This window comes from Ixodes scapularis, unplaced genomic scaffold (assembly GCF_016920785.2).
Source record: "Ixodes scapularis isolate PalLabHiFi unplaced genomic scaffold, ASM1692078v2 PGA_scaffold6__148_contigs__length_123643588, whole genome shotgun sequence".
NCBI classification, from domain to species: Eukaryota; Metazoa; Arthropoda; class Arachnida; order Ixodida; family Ixodidae; genus Ixodes; species Ixodes scapularis.
The window spans coordinates 26,028,590-26,051,276 of NW_024609881.1; the positions used below are offsets into that span (position 1 = coordinate 26,028,590).

The 22,687-nt window shown below is 46.7% G+C and overlaps 1 protein-coding gene across 1 annotated transcript in view; it reads left to right on the forward strand.

Moving 5' to 3' along the window:
- Positions 1 to 22,687, forward strand: part of LOC8036683 (fatty acid synthase-like) — a 157,598-nt gene that overhangs the window by 23,837 nt on the left and 111,074 nt on the right. The window contains 3 exon segments of the mRNA XM_042294718.1: positions 1,490 to 1,612; positions 6,387 to 6,620; positions 21,791 to 22,092. Coding sequence (XP_042150652.1) covers positions 1,490 to 1,612; positions 6,387 to 6,620; positions 21,791 to 22,092 — 659 coding nt within the window.

The following is a 22,687-nucleotide window of genomic DNA, read 5'->3' on the forward strand; positions in this document are numbered from 1 at the left end:
CTTTGGAACAGCCGGCCCCTATAGCACGCGCTCCATGCAATCTTCACCGTGCTTTGACTGCACGCGCGCGCTTGAGGTGCGCAAGACGCTCCCAAGTCTTGTCGAAGGTAGGATGCTCGAGCTAGAAAACAGTGAAAACTACACAATGCGGTCTGTGCAGGTGAGTTTTACGGCCAGGGGAACGGGGCAATTGCCACGATAAGTCAAATAATCAACAAACATTTGTTGTCAGTGAAAATAGACAAAATAGGAAATAGACGAAAACCACTAAATGGACCAATTTTGTAAACACCTTGAGCGCGGGAAGCGCAGCAGAGTGCTGAAGTTACCACTGGCGCAACAGGCGCGGGGCGAGGGTGAGAAAACCAGGCCAAGAGACGGGTACGTTATCGTGTCGATAGCCTTGCTCCCAGCTGCTGCGCGAGAGGTAACCTTAGCGCTCCTCCGTGCCTCCCACATATGCTCCTCCCAGTCTTTCTTAAATTGACAGACTTGGTTTTCGATGACACTCGCCAAGTCTCTAATTTAAACCATGCGTTTTTTATATAATTAAATTATTAATTGGCATATTCTAGTCGACTGATCGTGACACATCCTATATTATGTCCCCCTGGCCGTATAACTCGACCGCATAAACCGCATTAGTGGCAAGACGACTGATGGTTATCCCTGTCGTTCTCAAATCTCACCTTGTCAATGATCGGTTGGGAGTTCTTGCCTCTACGTGGTGTTCGTAATCCATCGTTCTTTACTAGCTACTGCGTCGATTGTCCGATCGATTATCCGACCATATTTGGAGCGTGGACTTCGAGCCTGCATTTGGTACCCGAGCGCTGAGTCACCGCTCGGCGTCACCTCGCATCCAATCGCACGCTTCGCAGAGGTTGCGGTGCCCCGAAAGATATGGCGGCCGCCGCTGTTCCCAACCTTCCGTAAGGATTCTTACGGGGAGTCAACTGAACCTGAAGGTTGTCCTAGAAGGGGAGACATCACTCAGTTGTGGACCTTTTTATAATAATAATAATAATAATAATTTAATAATAAATATATTTATTTTCCATCGAATATGATAGTGGAGTCGAGGAAAGAAGCTGTGGTGTACAGGTTCACAATCCCTGGGCTCCTACAATGGCCAAGAGCGAGCGGAGAAAACGCAGAAACACAACGTACACACTAGAACGAGCTAAGGTAAAAAAAAATCATAGGCCTTGAAAAACGTGCAAACTAAACAAGATCGCATGCCTCCAAAAATAATTTACGCACAGACAACGATAAGTTTTTAAGCGCTTAGATTGTCTGCATCCAGACTATTTCTCCGGAGATTATTCATTAAATGCGGTGGAACTTCGCATTTTCTTTTGATGGCTTTCCGAGTGCTTTCGGAACTCTCGAGGGCCCTTTGGGAATTGGGAGGAAACCCTTGGGTAGATGTTCGGGGGTGCCTCGGAAGAGCCGAGTTGGCGCCCCGTGCGCCGTGTTCTCCTCCCAGGGAAGGGCTACGTGAGGAGCGAGGCCGTGGGCGTGTTCTTCCTCCAGCGAGTCTCGGAGGCACGCCGCATCTACGCCAAGCTGGTGCACGTCAAGGCCAACGTCGACGGCTTCAAGGTCGAAGGTTAGCGCGGACCCCGAGGGAACTCTGTTGTGTCGGGGACACACTGGCCACTACTGCATGCCGGTCGTGTAATCGCCCAATTCCCCCTAGAAGACGAGCCGCTTTCCCCCTCAAACGTCGTCACATCCACGTGGCGCCGTCCAGATGGCGTCAGCGTCGCCGCCAGCGTTTGTCGATCAGTGTTGCGGAATGGGCACCCCCCCTCCCCTTTCCATTCCAATTCCATTCCGGGAATTACAGTTTTCAATAATTCAATTCCTTTCAACTCCTAGGAATGGGGAAACTGGGTCCATTCCCACTCCTGGAATGGCTGAATCGTTCCATTCCATTCCTCTAATTCCTAAACGTAAAAATTGGCACTTTACAGTTACATTGTGCAATGTTTCCGGCATAAGCAGCATAAGCTGACATTCTAAAACACATAGACAATTGCAAAAAAAAAATGCTAAATGCCTAAAAAAAGCACTGATCTTACTAAGCTCACGGTGCTGGATTGCCTGGGGTGACTCGAAGTGTCCGCAGTGGTCCGTCGCAAGGTGAAACAAGGTATGCAGAGACTAAAGTCAGAGGAAATGAGCGGGCATCCGCTAGCTTGCTTGTAACCCTAATCCACTTGAATGTAAAACATATAACACAGAAAACAAGCATCGGAACAAAGACCAAGTAAAAGGCGGACTTACACGTAAAAATGCAGTATAAAAAAACAAGCCTCGGAGCAAAGCGCAAGAGGAGAAGTGAGAAGTGAATTTCGCTTTGTTTTAATGCCGAAGCAAATTCCCATTTTGCACTTCAAAAGACTGCGTCCGAATGTACGTGGAAGGCAGTAGGGTTGGCCACCTGCTAAATAACGCTCCTCGAACTACAAGAAAACAATAACTGATCATCTTTCGGCGGCGGCGTGCGAGTCAACGAGTTATCAGAGCTCTGCGAGTTATGAGTCGCCCCCCGCTCCCAGATCTCGCGCGCGTGCAATCCCCATGCCGTCGCAAAAAAAAAAAAAAAAAAAAAAAAAGAATGTAATACAGGAAGCACGATGAGAAGCCGTGCATGGCGGCTTCTTTCTTTGCCGCTTCCTTCGTTTCTTTTGCTTGGTGCTTGGTTTCTTGTTTCGCTCTCGTGTAACACCAGTGAAGCCCGTTGTCTGCGCGTCCGTGAAAAGCGCCACCGCCACCCCCTCCCCCCTCCCCCCTTTGGTCTTTGGTCTGACGCTTGTTTTTTGTAGTGCTAGCAGTTTCCCGCGCATTTGTTTTCTGAGCAAGTGACTCGCTGACTGGCTCAGTTTAGCTGAACGTAACCGTAACCCCCCCCCCCCCCCCCTCACCCCCCCACAAAAAAAAAGAAAAAAAAATTACAAAGTAATAAAGAACCGGGCCCATTCCATTCCCATTCCATTCTGGGCAAAAGGCATCGAATTCCATTCCCATTCCATTTTCTCATCGTTACCGCCATTCCATTCCCATTCCTTTCCGGGGTCACGAAGATGCGGAATGATTCCGGAATCATTCCAACTCCAGAGTGGCAACTCCGCAACACTGGTGTCGATGCAACGAGGACGACGCTAGCACAAGGCCGACGCCGATGTGGACGCGCCTGCCGCTTTGTGGGAACCTTCGTGGAGGTTCAGCGTGCTTGCCGCTTAGGGCGGGTACACAAACAGTGACGTCATGAGCGGGCCTTGTCTTCAAGCCGTATTGACTCGGCCCGCTGCAACACCCTGCTGCATGCGCCCCCTACCCTATGTAGACCTGCGTAAGCGAGTGGACGAAGACGACCAGGAAACATCTTCGTCCAGACGTCGCGGGTGCGCCTTCACCCGTAGACGCCTCTTACGGGGTGTAGTCCCAAAAATATTCGCAAAAAGATTTTTTTTATTATTGCAAAACTGAATTGCGCATTGCGGAACGCTCATTCTCCGTCCCAATGTAGCGTTATGGGTCCGAACCAGATGCCAACGTTTTAGAACTAACCGTTGTCTTGATAGAAAATTGTGTGATTTTCTGAAAGTTTTAACGGGAATATGGGGCCCGTTTTTGCTCGTCTTCCGCAACTGGCGTCGTTCAGCTTCATGTATTCGAGAGCTCCGTCCGTTGGTCGCCAATTCCCCATTGAAAAGCTAAGAAGACCACCGTTGATTAATATAACGGGAAGTTCGGAATCTTTGGCACCTGAATCGAAGCGCTAGCGCTACACTTAGGCTTTCAGCAATTCGTAGTTTGCGGGGGAAAAAAAACACAATTTTTGGGGGGCGCCCCGTAGAACGGAGTCTATTTGAGACGTCTTGTTTGCACCTGACATGATCCCGTCAGCTCTTCGGCCACCACCAGACACGAGGGAAAGGAGGAACTCCGATCTCACTGAGACTCTCTTTTCTGTGCCCCAGACGTCGTATTCTCGCTCTACAAGGTGATAGAAAGGCCCCCCTCCCCCTCATTTGAGATTCGTACAAAAGCAGCACTCTCTCTCTCTCTTTCGTGGGTGGTCGAAATGAGGGATGTGACGTCAGTGCAAAGTTTATATAGAGTGTGTCCCCGAAAGCATCTAGTTTTGACACTATACGCATCGCGAAACGCACCGCCTACATGTAGTGATCCGGACCAGACTCAAGAGTTTTAGAACTAGCGGATATCTTAAAACGTGTTAGTAATATAGAGGGTGCCAGAGAAAATATTTACAGGTTTTTTTTGTTGTTGTTGTTGTTTTTTTTACCGTAAAAATAAACTAGGCATAGCCGAACGCTCATTCTCCGCCCAAAGGTAGCGCGAGAGGTCACAAACAGCTGCCAAAGTTTCAGCCCGATCCGATGCCTTATTCAAAAGTTACAAGTAATTTTCTGAAACATTCAATGCGAACATGGAGTCCATTTTTGCCCATTTTCGGTTTCTGGTGCCGTAGAGCCCAATACATTCGAAAACTCCGTCGGCCGTCATTTTCCCATTGAAATTTTCTGAAATTCATTTATAACTTTTGATTAAGGTATCAGATCGGGCTGAAACCTTGGCATCTGGTTGTGACCTCTAGCGCTACCTTTGGGCGGAGAATGAGCGTCCGGCGATGCCTAGTTTATTTTTTTCATAAAAAAAGAAAACGTGTACATTTTTTTGTTTTGTGACACCCTGTACTAACCAATTCAATAAAAAAAATGGGGGCCTGTTTCCCGGCAGCTTACACCATTCATATCTATATATTCGTGCCTACACTTTCCCATTGCAAGTTTCCGAAAATCACTTGGAACTTTCGAATATGATAACGGTCAGTTCGGAAATTCGCCATCTGATCCGGACAGTTAGAGCTACATTTGGGTAGAGACGTACTCGAGGCTGGTTCACACGCTTGCGACTGCCAACGACCGAGTGTGCTACGACATGTTGTGACCTCTTATAACGAAAGAAAACTCCTGGCTCCATCTATCGAATATCCGTGGAACATTAAAGATTTCGGTATGTTTACTATCTCTTTCGCGCATCGTTCTTTCGCGATTCGGCTCGTAAATACTTGCGACAATGAACGACCGTTTCTCATAGAAAGTACGTACATATGATCTCGCAAATGCTGCGAATCCCTCGCTCTGGCGGAATGCAGTTCTAGGGTAGCCTCCCTGAAATGAACTAGAAGGTATTAAGATGATTATAGACTCGGTCTTTGACGTCAGGTCAGCGAACCTAGCGTAACATACGATCTCACCTCTCCACCCGATCCAACCTCCCATCTCTTCTCCGGGTAAGATGACTCTAATGTCGAGCTATCTTGGTGGATCTTTCCTCTCAATAATCGTATTCTACTACTACTAGATATCAGAAAAGGTCGTATTGCAGTCGGTCGTCGGCAGTCGCGGTTGCGTGAACCAGCGAAGAGCGTTTGGCAATGCGTAATTTGCTTTTGCAGTGGAAATAAAAAATATATATATATATATATACAACTTGAACATGCTTTCAAAGACTGGTAAGCACAGAATGTGTGACAAGCCATCTATGGGCTGAGAAGCCGCTGGGGAAGGCTCTTCGGCTCTTTCTGCTACTGTCACCGTCTCTTGCGTTCCTCATAAGCTCGCGTACGCTTTGCGACCCTTTGCTGCTTAGAGGGACCACGGTGTCTGGCCACGGAGCAAGTGTGTCGAAGATTCGCTTTCATTTCTGACAAACGCCCCTATATGCCGCACCACAACAGGAGCTGGAGGAACAGTCCTTATTCGCGAAGGTGTTGGCTTCTCGTGCAAGAGGAAGTGCGGTCTCGCGATAGTTCAGCCAATAGTGTTCGTGACGTATTTTTATGCTGCGACGGTTTTTTTTTCTTGTAAAAAATACTCGGCAATAAAAATAAAAAGGCCAAATTTAGTTCAGTTGGTAAAGCACTTGAATCACAATCTCAAGGTTGTGTGTTCAAATTCTGCCGAAAATTTCTTCCGGGTCTTTTACATGGTTCCCTATGCGAGTAGAAGCGCTTTTCGGTGTCGATTTTTCGTTAAGGCCGTTCACACACTTGCAACTGAATAGGACCGACTAAGAGAACAATGGTTTTTAAGCCTCTTGCGACGGCTTAGGACTGTATGCGCTGCTGCGGAGCAGGTCCTAAGCCGTCGCGTCAGGCTTAAAACCGGTCTTGTCTCAGCCGGTCCTACTCGGTTACAGGTGTGTGAACGGGCCTTTACAGCCAAATGTTACCAATCTCCATGGAAATTGGGTCGATAAATCAGATTTCGTGTCAAAAGAACAGCAATCTTCATTGGGGAGACGCCATGTACTCGGAGTGCAGAGCGGTGATCCTTCCCTCGTTGCAGGCGTCACGTTTCCCTCGGGCCGTGCCCAAGAGGCGCTCCTGCGGGACGTGTACGAGGAGGCCCGGGTGGACCCCCTCTCGGTGTCGTACCTTGAGGCGCACGGCACGGGCACCAAGGTGGGCGATCCCCAGGAGTTGAGCGGCATCAGAAACGTCTTCTGCGGCGAGGGACGCAAGGAGCCGCTCCTCATCGGCTCCGTCAAGTCCAACATGGGCCACTCCGAGTGCGCCTCCGGTGAGCGCTCCTCCTGCCCCTGGACAGGCTCCAGTGTTGCCAACCTCCGCAGTCGTTCCTTCCCCGAATTTTATCGAAAAATTCCCTAGATTTCCAAAAAATGTGTTAATTTGCGTTAATTTTTAGATTACCGTTCTGGAGTAGCTTAAGAATATATTCCTCCCGTGGTTGGGTGGCCATTTAAAGGTTAAAATAGCGACGTTAATACCTTTTTACATAACTAAACTTTGCTACTTTGGCCTTGTGTGCCCCCCCCCCCCCCCCCCCAATATCACTGTTGTGATATTGGGGGGGGGGGGAAGCCTTTTTCCCCCACTGCACACATATACAAGGAAGCCTTTTTCCCCCGCTGCACACGGCGGGCACGAGGAGGGAAAAATGAAGAAACGCGTCTCCTAAAGCCCTCTTAAATTCATAAAAACAATTCCTAAATTTGAGCAAATTTCCCTTTGCCCTTAAACGATCACGGAAATCCCTACATCTAGGGGAAAATTCCCAAGGTTGGCAGCACTGATGCCACCCGACCCGGAGCAACCGTTTGTAGGTCAGTTGACAAGCTCCACGGAAAAATCGGCGTTCGAAGACGGTTCTTCTATGTCGCCCGCACGCGAGCAGATACGGGCGTCTAGTGATTCTATCGCTACCGCTCCTACAAGTGACGGCCGGGGAAGAACAGTTTTCGCACGACCATCAATTTACGCAAAGTACGTTCATCAAAAAAAAAATACAAGAAAATTGCTTTTCACAGCAGGCAATGTGCATTCAACGCAGTCTTGTGTGGTATCGCGATACTGTAACTCGTTGCAATTTTTTGTAACTTTTAACTGTACTCTATACATTATTTTTAAGTAACTCTCACGAAAACCTAAGTACTTTAGGAAAAGTAGCTAAAAGTATCTTTAGGAAAAGTAGCTAAAAGTATCTTTAGGAAAAGTAGCTAAAAGTATCTGTAAAGATACAGACACATTTCGCGAAAAAATGACCATATTTTCTGAGCACTACAGTTCAAATCAAATCAAATCAAAGCTTTATTTTCCAGAAACACTGGAAGGAGTCCCAGACAAAAAGCTGTTGAGACAGCTTGACTGGGTCTGGGACCCTTATTACATGGCAGCAGCTTGGTAGTGCACAACACTCTCCTAGCGTAACATTTGAGAGAAAAAAAATCGGAACTTTGTAAACATTATAACACTAAATTAGGAAACAACGAAGATATAAGAGCGCAAGTCTCGTTTGCTAATCGTGTATATGTTTATGTTATTTGTGAGGCATTTATTTAAAACAAGTGGTAGGTTGTAATGTAAAGTTTGAAAGTTGTTGTTCGTGCGGGAACAAGGGAGGACCCATGCTTCTCTGCGGCGTATGTTGACATCACTGCTATGCCTTACAAGCTCAGAAATAGTGAATAAGAAATCGATGAAGTGTGCGGAGGAGAAACGAATGGAACAAAGCAAACGATACTCATACATGCGTTCAACGGGAATTATTTGATATTTTAAAAATAAAGGTTCTGTGTGGTTTGTGTAGGAAACATCAGCAATCTATCGTATTATTTTCTTTTGCAGTAATAGTATGTTTTTAAGGTTTGTTTTTGTTGTAGTAGCCCATACAAGGTGACAATAACTCAAGTGTGATTGAAATAATGCATAGTAAATTTTAAGTTTAATGTTGAGTGGTAAAACGTTGCGACAACGAGAAACAATACCAACGATCCGAGAAAGTTTAGCTGTTAAATAATTTACATGACAATCCCACGTCATATTCTCTGAAAAAAATACACCTAAAGTTTTATGCTGGCTGACTATTTCGATTGACGACGTACCTAGTGAGAGAGTGTAATTTATTGAAATGGGCTTATTTTTTTATCTGAATAAGATTGCTTTAGATTTCATTGTATTTACCTTAAGGCCGTTAGTATCAGACCACAATGCAAATTTGGTAAAAGTAGAATTGGCTTGGCATAACAGTGTATCAGCATCAGAGGCAGAGAAAAACATACTCGTATCGTCCGCATATATAACAAACTGAACTTGGTTATCGATGTTTACTAGGTCATTGATGTAGACGTTAAATAAAAAAGGTCCAAGTACACTTCACTGCGGTACACCACAAAGAACACTTTGGAAAGAAGAGAAAAAACCGTCAATAGCTACACACTGTTTCCTATTTGTTAGATACGAGTGAAGCAAGGCAAGTGGTACACCGCGGACGCCATATCGACTAAGTTTCATAAGTAGCACTGTATGATTTAGGACATCAAACGCTTTACTAAAATCAATGAACACACCTAAAGTAATCAGCCTTTTTTCTATATTTCGTAATATAATTTCTTTTTGATATAACAAGGCGGCTTCCGTAGATTTGCCTTTGCGAAAGCCGAATTGATAGTCCGTTAATATAGAATGTTTACAAAAAAAGTGATTGAGGCGCGTAAGAATAATCTTTTCGAGTACCTTAGAGAAGATAGGTAACTCAGATATTGGCCTATAGTTATTCATTACATGCTTATCGCCTCCTTTATACACAACAGTGACTTTAGCCAACTTCATTTTTGCGGGAAACTGACCAGATGATAATGATAAGTTGTATATGTATGCTAAGTGTGGGGCAATTATATCCATTACAAATTTAACTGGCTTTATTTGTAATTTATCAATGTCAATACTTTTGCTGTTTTTTAGTCCTAGAAAGATGTTATACACCTCTACTTCGTCAGTTGGATTGAGAAAAAACGTATCATCAGTATGTTTCACAGAAGAAAGGACATTTTCATTATTTCCGTTTGCCTGTGCGGTAGGTAGAGCATTTGAATAGTTAGCATTAAACTGTTCCGCCAAACGTGCACCTGACATGTTATGACCGTCTATAGTTAATTCGCCAATAGAGTGGGAAACCTTTCTACGATTTAAAACTTCATTAATAATTTTCCACACGACGTCAGGTCGTTGTTTAGTAGCCTCATGAAACTTTTGCTTGTAATATGATGATTTTGCTTTCCTAAGCTCAGATGTCAATTCGTTCCTAAGTTTTTTAAAACATGACAGTTTATTTTGATCCCTCGTCTTTAAAAACGTTTCATATAAGCGAGTTTTCTTCCTCATCATTTTTATGTGGGCTGGGGTTACCCAAGGTTTTCTTATTTTTTTGCTCGTGGTTACAGTTTTAAACGGAAAATGTAGGGCATAAAGTGATTTAAAAATATTTAAGAATTCATTATATGCATCATTCACATCTAGTTTAGAGAAAACCGATGTCCAATCACTGTTGAATACTGCATTCCTAAATGCAAGTAGGCAATCATTAGTCATTTCTTGGTAGGTTACAGAAGATTTAGCAGCACCTTTGTATGGGTCATGATTATGTAAAGTCAAAAAGATTGGAATATGATCGCTTATGTCGCAGCTTATGGTTCCGGTTACTTTGATGTTGGTTGTAATATTAGTAATAAAAAGGTCAATTACACTTGATGTGGATGTAGTGATTCTAGTGGGAGACATGATAACATTACGAAACCCGTTAGAATGCAACGTATTATTGAGTGCCTTAGTTTGGAAAGAGTCCTCTAGTAAATTAACGTTGAGGTCACCCCCTAGGACCAAGGAGTAGTTATTAGCCGATACGTAGTCTAGAAAGCGCTCAAGAAAAGAAATAAACATTTCAAAATCCGCCGAAGGTGGGCGGTACATGACAGCTCTTATATTAGCCCCATATTTTAAGCTTAGGATCTCATAATCACTTGTAATTTCAGTAAAATATCTAACAACTCACATTTAATTGAAGATTTCACTTGAATTGAGACACCACCGCCACGTTTATGCTGACGGTTTAAAAAGAAATGTGTGTAATCCGGCAGAACGAGCATATCAGCATCCTGCTGATACCAGGTTTCCGTGAACATTATCGTATCGAATGATACACGGCACTGATCCAGAAATGATATAATAGAGTCATGTTTATTTGTTGCAGAACGCGTGTTCAAGTGAAAGATATGGGTACAATTTTGGGAGGATAAGAACTGACTCAGTTCTTCCGGCAACACAAGTTCGACGTAAACCATAAAAAAAAAGGAACAAATGGAAGAGACTGTACAAGACAGCGTAGCTAAACTAACAGATTTTCCTTACGTCAGCCTCATTGCTAATCTGAACAAGTGGGGTCCTCTCTGCTTGACATGCAAAAATCTTGCCATTTCGAACCCAGACATACTTCCAATTACATTGATGCTTTCTGGCAATCGCTTTTCCGAGAACCCGCTTCAGAGATGGGCATAGGTGTTCGTTGACGAAGGCAGGGGCATCCGTGTCAAGGCCAAGATCAGAGTTCTTAATGCGCTTCTTTTTTGCCTTATCGAGGACGGCATCACGTTTGCTGCGGCTTACAAATTGGAGAATAATGTTAGATTTGGTGGCGTCCTGGGTTGGCACGCGATGACAGATCGCAATGTCACTTCTAGCGATTGACTCGCCGATTGATTCCCCTAGCCTATTGATCAGGTCGGGAAGTACTTCGTGATCGTGCTTTACAACGCCCTTGATTTCTAGGTTGGAGTTTCTTGAATATTGCTCAGCTTCTGTGAGCCGATCCTGGTAGTCGATTAGACGCTTTTCCATTTGGCTGATTTTTTTCCGAAAGGTTTCCGTTTTCTTTCTTAAGCTCGGCATTTTCCTTCAAAACTGTGCCAAACTTGGCCTTAACGTCTTCGAACTCGAGGTTCATGAAGTTCACACTGTCTTTAAAGCTATTTATGTCAGCCTTCATTTCACGGATGTCACTTCGAATGTCTCGCTCCAGTGATACTTTGAAAGACTTCCACTCTTGTCGGAATTCTTCTTTAAAGTCACTAAATAATTTGGCAATGTCCTTCGCCATGGAATGTCACTTCACAACAACAAAACAAAACGAAAGCGCGAAAGTGAACAAGCAATATAATTGCAGGTCAACTGATAACAGCTGTGGCAGCAGCGACGGTTATCGTTACCTAAAATTGATTCGAGAAAGGAAAATGCCAGCAAACCTGTAACGATGATGAGTCGTGAGCGTGGCTGCTCAGTACCGTCGCTGCTGCCAAGTGTCAGGAGGAGCAGACGCGTCGCTCTTTTGTAGCGCAGGGGCGCTGGAGTCCCGTAGTTCCGACGAATGGCAGGACGGCAGGAAGAAGAGCACAGTCACGATGATAGTGACGACGACGACGGGCTTGATGTGCAACGGAGATCGATGCAGCACCACGTTGAAGTTTCCGTCGGCCAGCAACGCAACGGGCAATCTGTAACGATGATGAGTCGTGAGCGTGGCTGCTCAGTACCGTCGCTGCTGCCGGTTGGTTCGACCATGTGCGGAGTTTAGCCCCACATTATAGGCGACCAAATAAAGCAATAACTCAAAACTTGCTTCGACCGAGCAAAGTGCCGGCGCCAAAAATGAACGTCTTTCTACTACTGTTTTTCTTCTTTTTTTTATGGGTGGAAAGCGCATTTAGCGTTTGCTTTCTTTTAACTTTGTTGTGCGTGGCTCTCTCACCCCGTCTTGAGCCTTTCCGGCTTTATCGAACACCCCCCCCCCCCCCCCTTTCTTCAGCCAAGCGACAGAGCCACCTTGCGGAAACACGTGACTCGTAGACAGCCAAAGGCTCTGTTTTACTCCGAATGAGAGCCTCTTTGTCGACGGCACCGCAGCAGTCGTGGCGATAGCCTTTTTTGAGAAAGCGAGTCGTTGCCGCTGGTAGATACTCTCTGATCCGGGCCACAGAGGACATTTCTACTGGTCGACTTGCCCTTTCCCAGGGGCCCTGAACCCGTGATCCACAGTCAAATTATTTCTTCTGCGCTGCATGTATACATATGGAAGAAGTTAAAAAGAAGAGCGGAACACCTCCCGAGGAAACCTTGTGTTGTTTTTGTTCAATCCTTTCATTATCTCGTTTGATATTAATGGTCTTTTGAACTTTATTCAGTTGCAAATGTTTTAGCCTTCTGCTCCCCTCCATTATATTGTAATGAATCCATCTGTTTATCGGCATATCTCTCGTGTCAGCTGAGAAAGGGGAATCATAGAGCTCTTGAGAAAGGGGAAGCTAATATATATAAATCGTATTCATTGTGTGTTGTCATCAATGTTCTCATAGCTAAATTTAAAAAAAAGGTATCTTGAAAGTAACTAAGTTGCTATGACAAAGTAATTAAAACTGTAACGCGCTACTTTTATTTTTGAGTAACTGTAACTGTAGCTTAAATACATTTTTCACATACTATCTAACTTAAACTAATTACTTTTAGAGCGCAGCTCTTAGGCGCCCGTTTGCGGCTTGAGCGGCGTCGCCGTCGCCGTCGCCGTCGGCGTAACCCTTCGTTGCATGCAACGCGTTGCATGCAAGCGGCGTAACCGCGCGTTGCATGCGCGGTTTAAGCAACGCATATGCAAAGCTTACATGCAACGCGTTGCATGCAAGCGGCGTAACCGCGCGTTGCATCATGGGAAGTTTCCCATAATGACGTCACGAGGGTTACCCTCGTGAGGGTTCCAAGGGTTACTCTCACGAGGGTTACGAGGATTGCCGTCACGAGGATTATGACGGTACCCTCACGAGGGTTACCCTCACCAGGGTCACGAGCGTTACCCTCACGGAGGTTGCGAGGGTTAGTTACCCTCAAATGGGTTACCCTCATGAGGTTCACGAGGATTACTCTCACGAGGGTCACGAGGGTTACCCCCCCCCCCCCCCCGAGGGTCACAAGGGTTATGAGAGGTTCTCTCACGTAACCCCCTGAGGTCGCCTGACCCTTCCCTGAGTTCACGAGACCCCTCCCCGTAACCCCCTGAGGTCACGTGACCCTCATAACACCCTGGGGTCACGTGGCCTCAGGGAGTCACCTATCTGTACCCTTCCACCCTCCTCCTCAAGAGCTGCGCTCTAATCCGGCGTTACAGGGAGTTGTAGACGGCTTTCATTTTTGAAAGTAGCTCACCCAGGACTGATTAAACGTTCCACCGGTTCCGTACGCGTCTGTCCATGTTCTGTCGCGGATAGCTCAGCGAGGGCCGAGCGCACGCGCCACGGAAAGACGCCCGGATTTCTGGGAAGCTTGCCAACTGACCTTGATCCTGTAACGTTGACCTGGAATGCGCCTTCGACTGCCGTGTTAAATGGCCCATCCCGGCCGTACAACGAAAGTGAACGCTCAGCTTCTCCTCTGCGGTGGGAGCGGATGACAAGAATTCCAAGGTATTTTAGAGCGCAGCTCTTAAGGCCCGTTCACACTGTGCCATTTCTTACGTTAAGTTACGTTACAAACCCTTGTGACAACTCACGTTACGGCCGCTGACGATTCGCGCGTTCACACTGTACCCTGCTGTCCGTAAGAAAGACCCAAAATGAATCCTCTGGTAATGATTAAGGTCAGCCAAAAACGTATCATCCAACATGGCTGCCGTCCGCGGTGCCCGCTGGTACACCGCTGGCCCGGCTGCAATTGCGAAAAATGCGATTGCACCCTCGAAGAAAGGTTAACAGGCTCGCAACGTGACGGAAAGGGGGCACACCCACGCTTTTTAGCTGCGGCTTGTACATGTGCGATTGTAACATGCGCGTGTAGCTACACACACAGTATGCTCTTGATGTTCGAATTATTTAGCAAAACTTCATTTAGCTTTCCTACATTTGACTCCGGCTGCTTCTGTGTCCTGCCGATCGAGTCAACACAATACACTAGGATTGTTTTGGCTCGATCAAGCCAAAAGAAAGCTTCCATCTAGGCTGTAAATGCGGACAGTAGTGGAGGAAGAAGGAGGGCTTCAAAACAGTTGACAGTCAAGCGGTTGAACGTGAATTTTTATATCTGTTTAGCTGGTACCATCCAAATGGACCTTGTCCACATACCGAGAGCACCAGGCGGTGGCTGCACGAACTAAAATATGGCGGCTGTGCTGTGAGAACTGGGCTAGAACAATTATCTTAAATGTTGAATTGAACTCTCTGACTTGGGAAACCGGTGACCTGAATCTGATGGTGCTGAACAGGTACTCCAGAGCTTCTTGGCTCAGCCTGCTCAGCATTAAGAACCTGAAGCACTGCTCATTGAAGAAGTATGCTCGCAAAGACAGTGCAGATTCTGTCGAATGAACAGCACCTGTTTGCACGGGTTTCCAAGATGGTATGCCTAACTTATCCAATATTGTCCGGCCTGAAAACAACACCATGAAATCGAGCAAAAATGACTTGGCGTCATCTCCCTTCTGGGCGTTAAGGTCACTGAGAGCAACCTTCACGGTGCGTGATGTCATAAGCGTAAACCACATGAAGACCTTCTCAATGAAGAAGGCTGTGGTCAAGGCTTACCTGGGCAGGTGGCCCTTCTGCACAAGGTACCGCAGGGCCGCAGTGAAGAAGCGCGTGTGCCGACACCATATTCATTTGCTCGTAGTGGCTTGGATCCAGGACGGCCAAGTTCAAGTGTGGCACCAGCTTCAGTTTGTGCTTGCTGTCAATTTTGCAGTGCCGAACTTGTCCGAGAGAGACCTGGAGAAACAAAACAATGCAATGTTTTAGCCATGCTGACAAAGCCGAAGAGCAAAGAAGGGCCTCGTGTTTTGGTGGTTTGTAGACTGAAGACACGAAGGATCCTACAAAGAAGGGGGGGGGGAGGAGGAGGGGGTTTGTGCTCGGACGACGACACCAAAGACCATAGAAGATATGGGCGAGAGGGGGAAAGCGCCACACACAAACGCTGCAAATAGATGTCGCCCCCCCCCCCCCCCCCAAAGATGAGTGTGACATCACTCACAAACGTTGCAGTTGAGCATGGTGGATTTTTCGCATGGGCTAGCCATATAACAGATTCTTTGTTAAGAAGACATTTAGACAGCTGTAGCAGCTTTGTGTATGCACACTAACCATACTTCTGATTGGAAAGCATTATCCAGCAAGCCTAACAGTTATTACCATCATGCTCAAAAAGAGTTAGTAAGCTTAAATGCATGGCAAATATGAAACTGAACTGGAATGCATGTCTACATGCTTATGACTGCAGTTCCCTAGCTTGGCCTTTAAAAAGGCACTGAAAAGTTTTTAAAAAGGTCCTTTTTGATCTTATATTGTTTAAAATGTGTTAGTTCCCACATATACCATGTCATATATTACAAAACCGCCAATTCATCTCAGGGCAATAGAAAAACATGTGGACTCTTTTTTCTCGTGGACTACATTGCGTGGACCAATGAAAGTCCTACAATACGAGCAGATTCCGTTTGATTTTATTATAACATCTTTCAAAGAGATTTTGATAGGTACACATACAGATAAGACTCTTCTTTTTTTGTCTCCGCCCGCCAAGCCATCGCTTGCAACTCGCCGACAAGCGCCCTTTGTCCACCACTTCACTCGGAATAAAATTCTTCCCAAAAACGGCGTGTCCCGATCTTTGAACAAGCTTTTAACAAGGAAACAAGGTACGCACGACTGTAATTTTGGGTTTGTTGGGACGCTTAGAGCGTTTACCGTATTTTCCGGGCCATAGTCGCGTATTAAATATCATTAAAAGTTGAAATTTTTGGGCTTGGCGCACTATCTACGCGTGTGGACTATACAGGATTGTGGTTTTTCAATACCGTTGCTTATGACGAGACGAGACGGATTTGTTTTAAAAAAAGCATGTTAATGATCTGTGTATAATACAAGCTCCCTTGTGAGTTAACAAAGCAGACATATGTCAAGGTGTGTCGTCTTTAAGAAGATTTTTGTGTCGACTAAGCACCAGGTGCGGACTATGCCCGGCAGGCGGACTATACACCGGGTGCGGACTATCTAAGCAGGAACTCTTACTTTTGACCCCAAAGTTGCCCCTGCGGACTATACAGCGGGTGCAGACTATAGTCCAAAAATACGGTAGATTGAGTTGTCACCACAAAAGGACGATCTCAGAAACGACTTCAGTGCCCCTTTAACATTTGACATGCCAAAAAGGGACATGTAGTAGAGGATCTGTTTTGCGGCACAAAATCTTCCGTCTACTCTTTGGTGCCGCTACCCTAGGTTTCTCACAATTACGGTTCTTACTGTTTCATTAATCACGAGAGCTGCTCCACACTGTCCTGCTGATATGGTTACTGAAGCTACTCTGAAGTGAAGAAACTTTCATTAGTGGTAATTCTGAAGGCATTGATTCTTGACTCCAAAAGGGATGTTTTAGAATAATGCATATCTATAGCCGGTGGCAGGTTAAGAGTAAAGGTCGGGCTGGAGAGGAGGAAGCAGACTGAAGGTTGGAGTGGAGAGGGGGACGCCTCCTTTCCACTCCAGCATTTGATCTTCTTCCTCCTCTCCAGCCCGCGATTTTCTCGTAACCTGTCACCCGCTATAGTAGGCATTTGTTCAGGATCACCTTGTTGCTGGTTGATCATATTTGGTCACTACGCTGATCCAAGATGATATCCTGCACTCAAACATGGTGGCCTCTCAGATTTTTAGCAGGTGTGGTACGTCTGCTAGGAAGTGCAGCTGCCTTCCTCCACCACGCGGGTGAAGACATGACGGGCTTGGCTTTCCATATCGACTTACATGGGTTCCACAAAGCCGCCAGATTGCTGTGTTCCCCGGTCCCATGTCTGTTGTGACGGCGCTCACTTTGATGCCGACAGCCTCTGCACGCTTAATAACTTCAAACAACACTCTCTTCACTTTAGCTGCATTAAAAGAAGATGTAGAAGAAAGGGTAAAAAAAAATTAGGGTGCAGCTCTGCGCAAGGTCACTTTGCTGACCGATTTCTTACCTCGTTCATTGGATTTTAAAATATGACAGCCGATTAACTGACTCCGATTAAGTGGCCCGTCAAGGATTCTTAATAATGCAAATTATGTCGGTGCTCTTGGCACGTTCGAACATCAATCCCATCAGTCAGACCGACACCATGCTACATCAGGTTGCAGCAAGAGATCCAAGGCTAAACAGTTCCTCAAGTTCCATGCACGTGAATGGGTGTGCTAGCAAGCAGGTGGTTCCACCAAACCGTTTTTTCATATACTTTTCCTAAAGTGTAACCATTAGAAGTAACAATAAAAATAATTGTTCTATGAAGAGCTTGCATTTATTAGCGTGGTAACATCTAACATTTCGAATGACTTCAAAGTTAGATCAGAAAGTTTGGTGCACCCCATTGCTACAGTTGTCTGACAATCCAGTAACTTACCCGTGAAGTGATATGCAACCGCTTGCTTCCCCCTGCTTGTAAGTCCTGCCAGCATAAAAACTAGAGCGTGAGTTGCCAACTCATTTTTCGCAGGAGGGTTTGACAGACGAATTGCTTGCTGCCCTGAAAGATCCAGCCATCAGTTAGTTAGCTCACAATCGGGTAACTGGTACTTTCAAAGTTCTAAGACAAAATGAATCGCTAAGATAAAGACTATGAAGATTAAATGCAGCTTTCGCATAGTGACAGCAAGATGTGCAGATGACTACCAACAATAATGTTTTAGCAGGCATGCCCTACCTATGATTTTTCCTGTCGAAGCATCATAGTCGAGACTGGGTGAAATTCGTATTCCGTCCATCAAGACACAGGCATGCCTTTCTTCTGGTTTCATTGCTGAAACACTCTGCTGCAAAGCAAAAAAAAACCTCATCCGGGATTCCTGCGCAGATATTGTTTGTTATTTACAATCATTTTTATCAACATACGCTGCGACTTTTTACTACTGCTTTAAGGCCGGTACTTACCAGGAGTAAACTTAATGTGGTCAGTCAGCTCCTGAGGTGTTCTCTTGGCTGGCAGGGGTACAACATTCTCCCTAACAAAGTCATAGCCTCTGCTCCCACAGACAACCTTTAGGTGCAGAGCCTTCTTCACCATGGCCGGGGACCAGGATTTTCCCCTCATGGTGCCCTTTTCCAAGTAATAAACCTGGTCGGGGGAAATGACCTTTCCCAACGCATTCCGATGTGATTCCTTTCTCTTTCTGCCTGGTAGCGTCGCCTCCGCTCGAGGTTCAGTTGCCGTTCTATGTGTGCCTCTTTCTCAGATTTCAGATCACTGTTTACTGCATGTGAAGAAAACTGTGTTCTAGTCGCTATTCATGGTAACTGGCATAAAATCGTTAGCACAGAATGGGGCATGCGGCTACTGTCATATGCAAAACTTGACTGCAAACTGCCAATGTTTTAGTTTTTCTATCGCTCAATTAGTAATAGGTAGCTTTCAAACTTTTCGCAGCCTGGTGCTCAAAGAATAACTCGTCTTTTTTTTTTTATCTCACCTCCATAAGAGGATAGCTGGTCCAGATGAACCGCAGGGGTGCTTCGCCATACCAGCGTCTGCAAGACTGCAAGTTAAGTGGGATGTCAAGAAAAGAGCGGCAAAATATTGGGTCCCCCAAGGGATAATGTTAACCAACTTACTCGCACCTCATTCCCAGACTGTGTAATAATTGGGAAGAATTTAAAGTAGTGTTGAGAATGCGCTCAAAACAACTCTGCCTGGAAGGCTACCCGAAACTGGTATGTTGTCAGCTTCCCTCTCACCTTGTGAAGCCACCGAAAGCAATTCTTATGCAGACGCAGGCAATGTGACCATAATGGTGTGGTCAGGCCTGCAAGTTGCAGACCACATCGTCAACAAAGGGCTAAACGTTTGTATTTTATGGCAATAAACAGAATGTTTAACTGAATATAGGGCCACTGTGGTTTTCTTCTCGCATCAAACATTCACGCATCTGCACAGCTGGACAAGGCATAACGACTACTGCATTGACTTCGACAGTACATGTCTAATTTAGATTGATATTAATGCGTGGCAGGGGCACGAGTCATTCTCAGGCCATGCAAAACATCAACTGGTCCCTTGGCACTTTGACATCGGCCCATGTCAATCATGCGAGGAGTTTCAGATGTGTACGCTGGATAGTAAAACTAGCTAGAAAAAGTGTGATTTGTGAGTCCTGCACCTCCCCCCCCTCCCCCCCCCCCCCCCCCAAGAATATGGTTACCTTACCTATGTATGAGGCCATCCGGTAATTGTATAAGCACCACTCGAAGCACCGCCAGGAACAAGCTTTATTTAAAGCAACTGCTGAATAATGTTTGCCATGGTGAATTGTTATGACCTATCATCTCACCTGTCAATGCTGAAGGTTTGTCTTGAGCAGAAGGAGGTATACCGGGCGCTGAGGGTGATATCAGGTCAACAAGTTCAAAAATATGTCACGAGCCAATTCATAATTAAAAGTACCTGCTTGTGCTCCTGAACCGTAGCCGGCAAACTGACATGTCAGATTGTGTTCCTACCTGGTGTTTCTAGCGTTTTCGAGGTCCCGTCGACAGATGCCTCACTGCTCAGCTTGAACGATGATGAGCTTATTGAACAATAATGCATCATCAGGCACATGAAGAATGCACCAGCAAAGAAGTGAACCTTAACTAGGCATACCAAAACTCACAGGAAAAGGTACTTGAAACTGCAGTTTTCTTGAGCTGTTTATTTTCTTTCCCAATGCATTCTCCAAATTGGTCAGCCGTGAAATGATCCTAAATGCAACAAACATATAAAAGGTCATACCAAATAACCAATACACATAACCAGTAACAAATATTTTTTTATGACATTGAGCTCTGCGCCAGCTTTGGTGCGGCAATTTTTCACAACCCGAGATTGACCGTTGCCTTGCGAGAGTTGTGTTCCAGTGTACATGCACACCTTTAGAACCTCGTCGAAGATGACACGAACACAGAGTCGACAACGAAGTCGGAACGTTCACCGACGCAAACAAATCTTCAGAGTCGTGGTTATCCGACATGAATTACGTGTAAAATGCAGGTACCGAGAAAAATGAGTGATCGTGAGTTTTCTGTCGGCTGTAAGACGGGCAAGCCTCCGGAACGGCTAATCGCTTGCTTCTAGCCGCCCCAAAGCCTACCTGAAGTTGTTGAAAGCCGTCTTTTTCTGAAATGAAAACGAGACGGCGTTTTGAGAAAATAAATGAACTAATTACCTCACGTACCCTGACCCTTTTTGCCGCCGACCTGTCTTGGCCGAGGCGTAATAGCCACAGAAGTCGTCGTCGGATCGGCAAACCAAACGGAATACAAAAAAATTATTTTCCTTTTCCATCCTTGGAGCGGTTAATACAGTCAGGCGCGTTGCACCCAGTCATGCTGCGACTGCAACACTTCAGACAGCAGCTATCGATAGAGTGCGCATAATCAAAACGCTCGATGGGTGATGAAGGATTAAACAGTGTTCAACGTGACCAGCTCGTCCTGTTGAGCGTGACAGAATCCACTAACGGACTGGCTAACTGCTCGCTTGCGGGTAGCGGCTAACGGATCCGCGAGCGGCCTTAGCGGTGACTTTCCTGCACGGCACTTGATCCGGCTCCTCACGTGATCGGATCTCGGCGAATAGCGGCGCGGCGGTACGTGGAAAACAGACGCGCAACTCTGGCCTTACAGGAAGTCTAAGGTTTGTTTATCGCAAGTGCCATCTGAGGGGAAGGACTGTCGGCGGATTTCGGCGTGATCTTTTTATGCTCGAAGTAGAATACTGAGTACTATACTGCTTTCTATTTTGTTTTTAGAGCGCAGCTCTTAGCCGCCCGTTTCCGGCTTGAGCGGCGTCGGCGTAACCATGAGGTCACGTGACCCCCGTGACATCACGGGGGTTACGTGACCTCGGCGGGTCACGTAACCTTCCTGAGGTCACGTGACCCCCCCCCCTGAGGTCACGTGACCTCCGTGATGTCACGGGGGTCACGTCATCCCCCTGAGATCACATGACCTCACGGGGGCCACATGGCCCCCGTGAGGCCACGTGGCCCCCATGGCAGAGTAGCAGGCAGGATTACGAGGTGAGGAGGAGAGAGGAGGGGTATACCCTCCCCTCAGTACCCTACCACCCTCCTCCTTAAGAGCTGCGCTCTAGTTCGGCGTTACAGGGAGTTGTAAACGGCTTCCGTTTTCTCTTCAACAAAAAGTTTAAGGTCTGTGTCCTTCAAAGCAATGGCGGAGAGTTCTAGGAGCAGGGGATTTCGGTCGTGGCGGGCGGTATTTTTTACGAGAAGAAACGGAAAAACGCACGTCGCTTCCATCAGTTATAAATAAGCGGGTATAAATAAGGGTCTCGCTAGTCAGTGTTATTTATTAGCGGGTGGTTGGACGTGCCACGATAGTGACCCTGGCAACACCTCGCAGGCATCTGCTCGTTGGCCAAGGTGATCCTGTCCATGGAGACCGGCACCATCCCGGGCAACCTGCACTTCAACGAGCCAAACCCGGCAATCCCGTCGCTGAACGACGGCAGCATTCGGGTGGTGGACCGACACATGCCCTTCCCGGGGGGTCTGGTCGGGATCGACTCCTTCGGCATTGGAGGCGCCAACGTACACACCATCCTGGAGGCAAACCCGGGCAACCACGTGGACTCCCTCCCCCGGGAGGAGCCCCAGCTGCCCCGGCTGGTGCTGCTTGCCGGGAGGACCCAGGAGTCGCTCATGGTGTGATTTCTCGGCGTCCTCTCTTCGGGAAGGATTTTGGGGTGTCTTGGCCCGCAACGCGGCGTGTCTACCGACCTGGGTAACCTGGAAAGCTTAAAATCAGTGGCGTGGCCAGAAAGTATTTTCTGCGGAAGAGCTAGTATTCTGCTTCTCAGGGCCGCCTCGGCCAGGGGGCTAAACACGAGAACAGAGTACGGCAAATCGTAAGTGCTGACATCGGGGATTCCAAGAGAAATGAGAGAAAGAGCAAAAGAAAAGCAAAAGAAAGAAAGCGGACGATAGGTTAGGTGTTTTCTTTTTGCCACGATGGCTTCAAGTTATTCGAGCGCTCGTCAGCGTCATTTATTTTTATGCAGTGCACAATTTTAGAGCGCAGCTCTTAGGGGCCCGTTCCCGGCTTGAGCGGCGTCGGCGTCGGCGTAACCAAGGTCACCCCAAGGTCACGCCACCCCCCAAGGTCATCCCAAGGTCACGTGGCCCCCGAGGTCACGTGACCCCCAGAGGTCACGTGACCCTCCCCCAGGGTCACGTGACACCCAAAGTCACGTGTCCCCCGAGGTCACGTGACCCCGAGGTCACGTGACCCCCCCCCCCC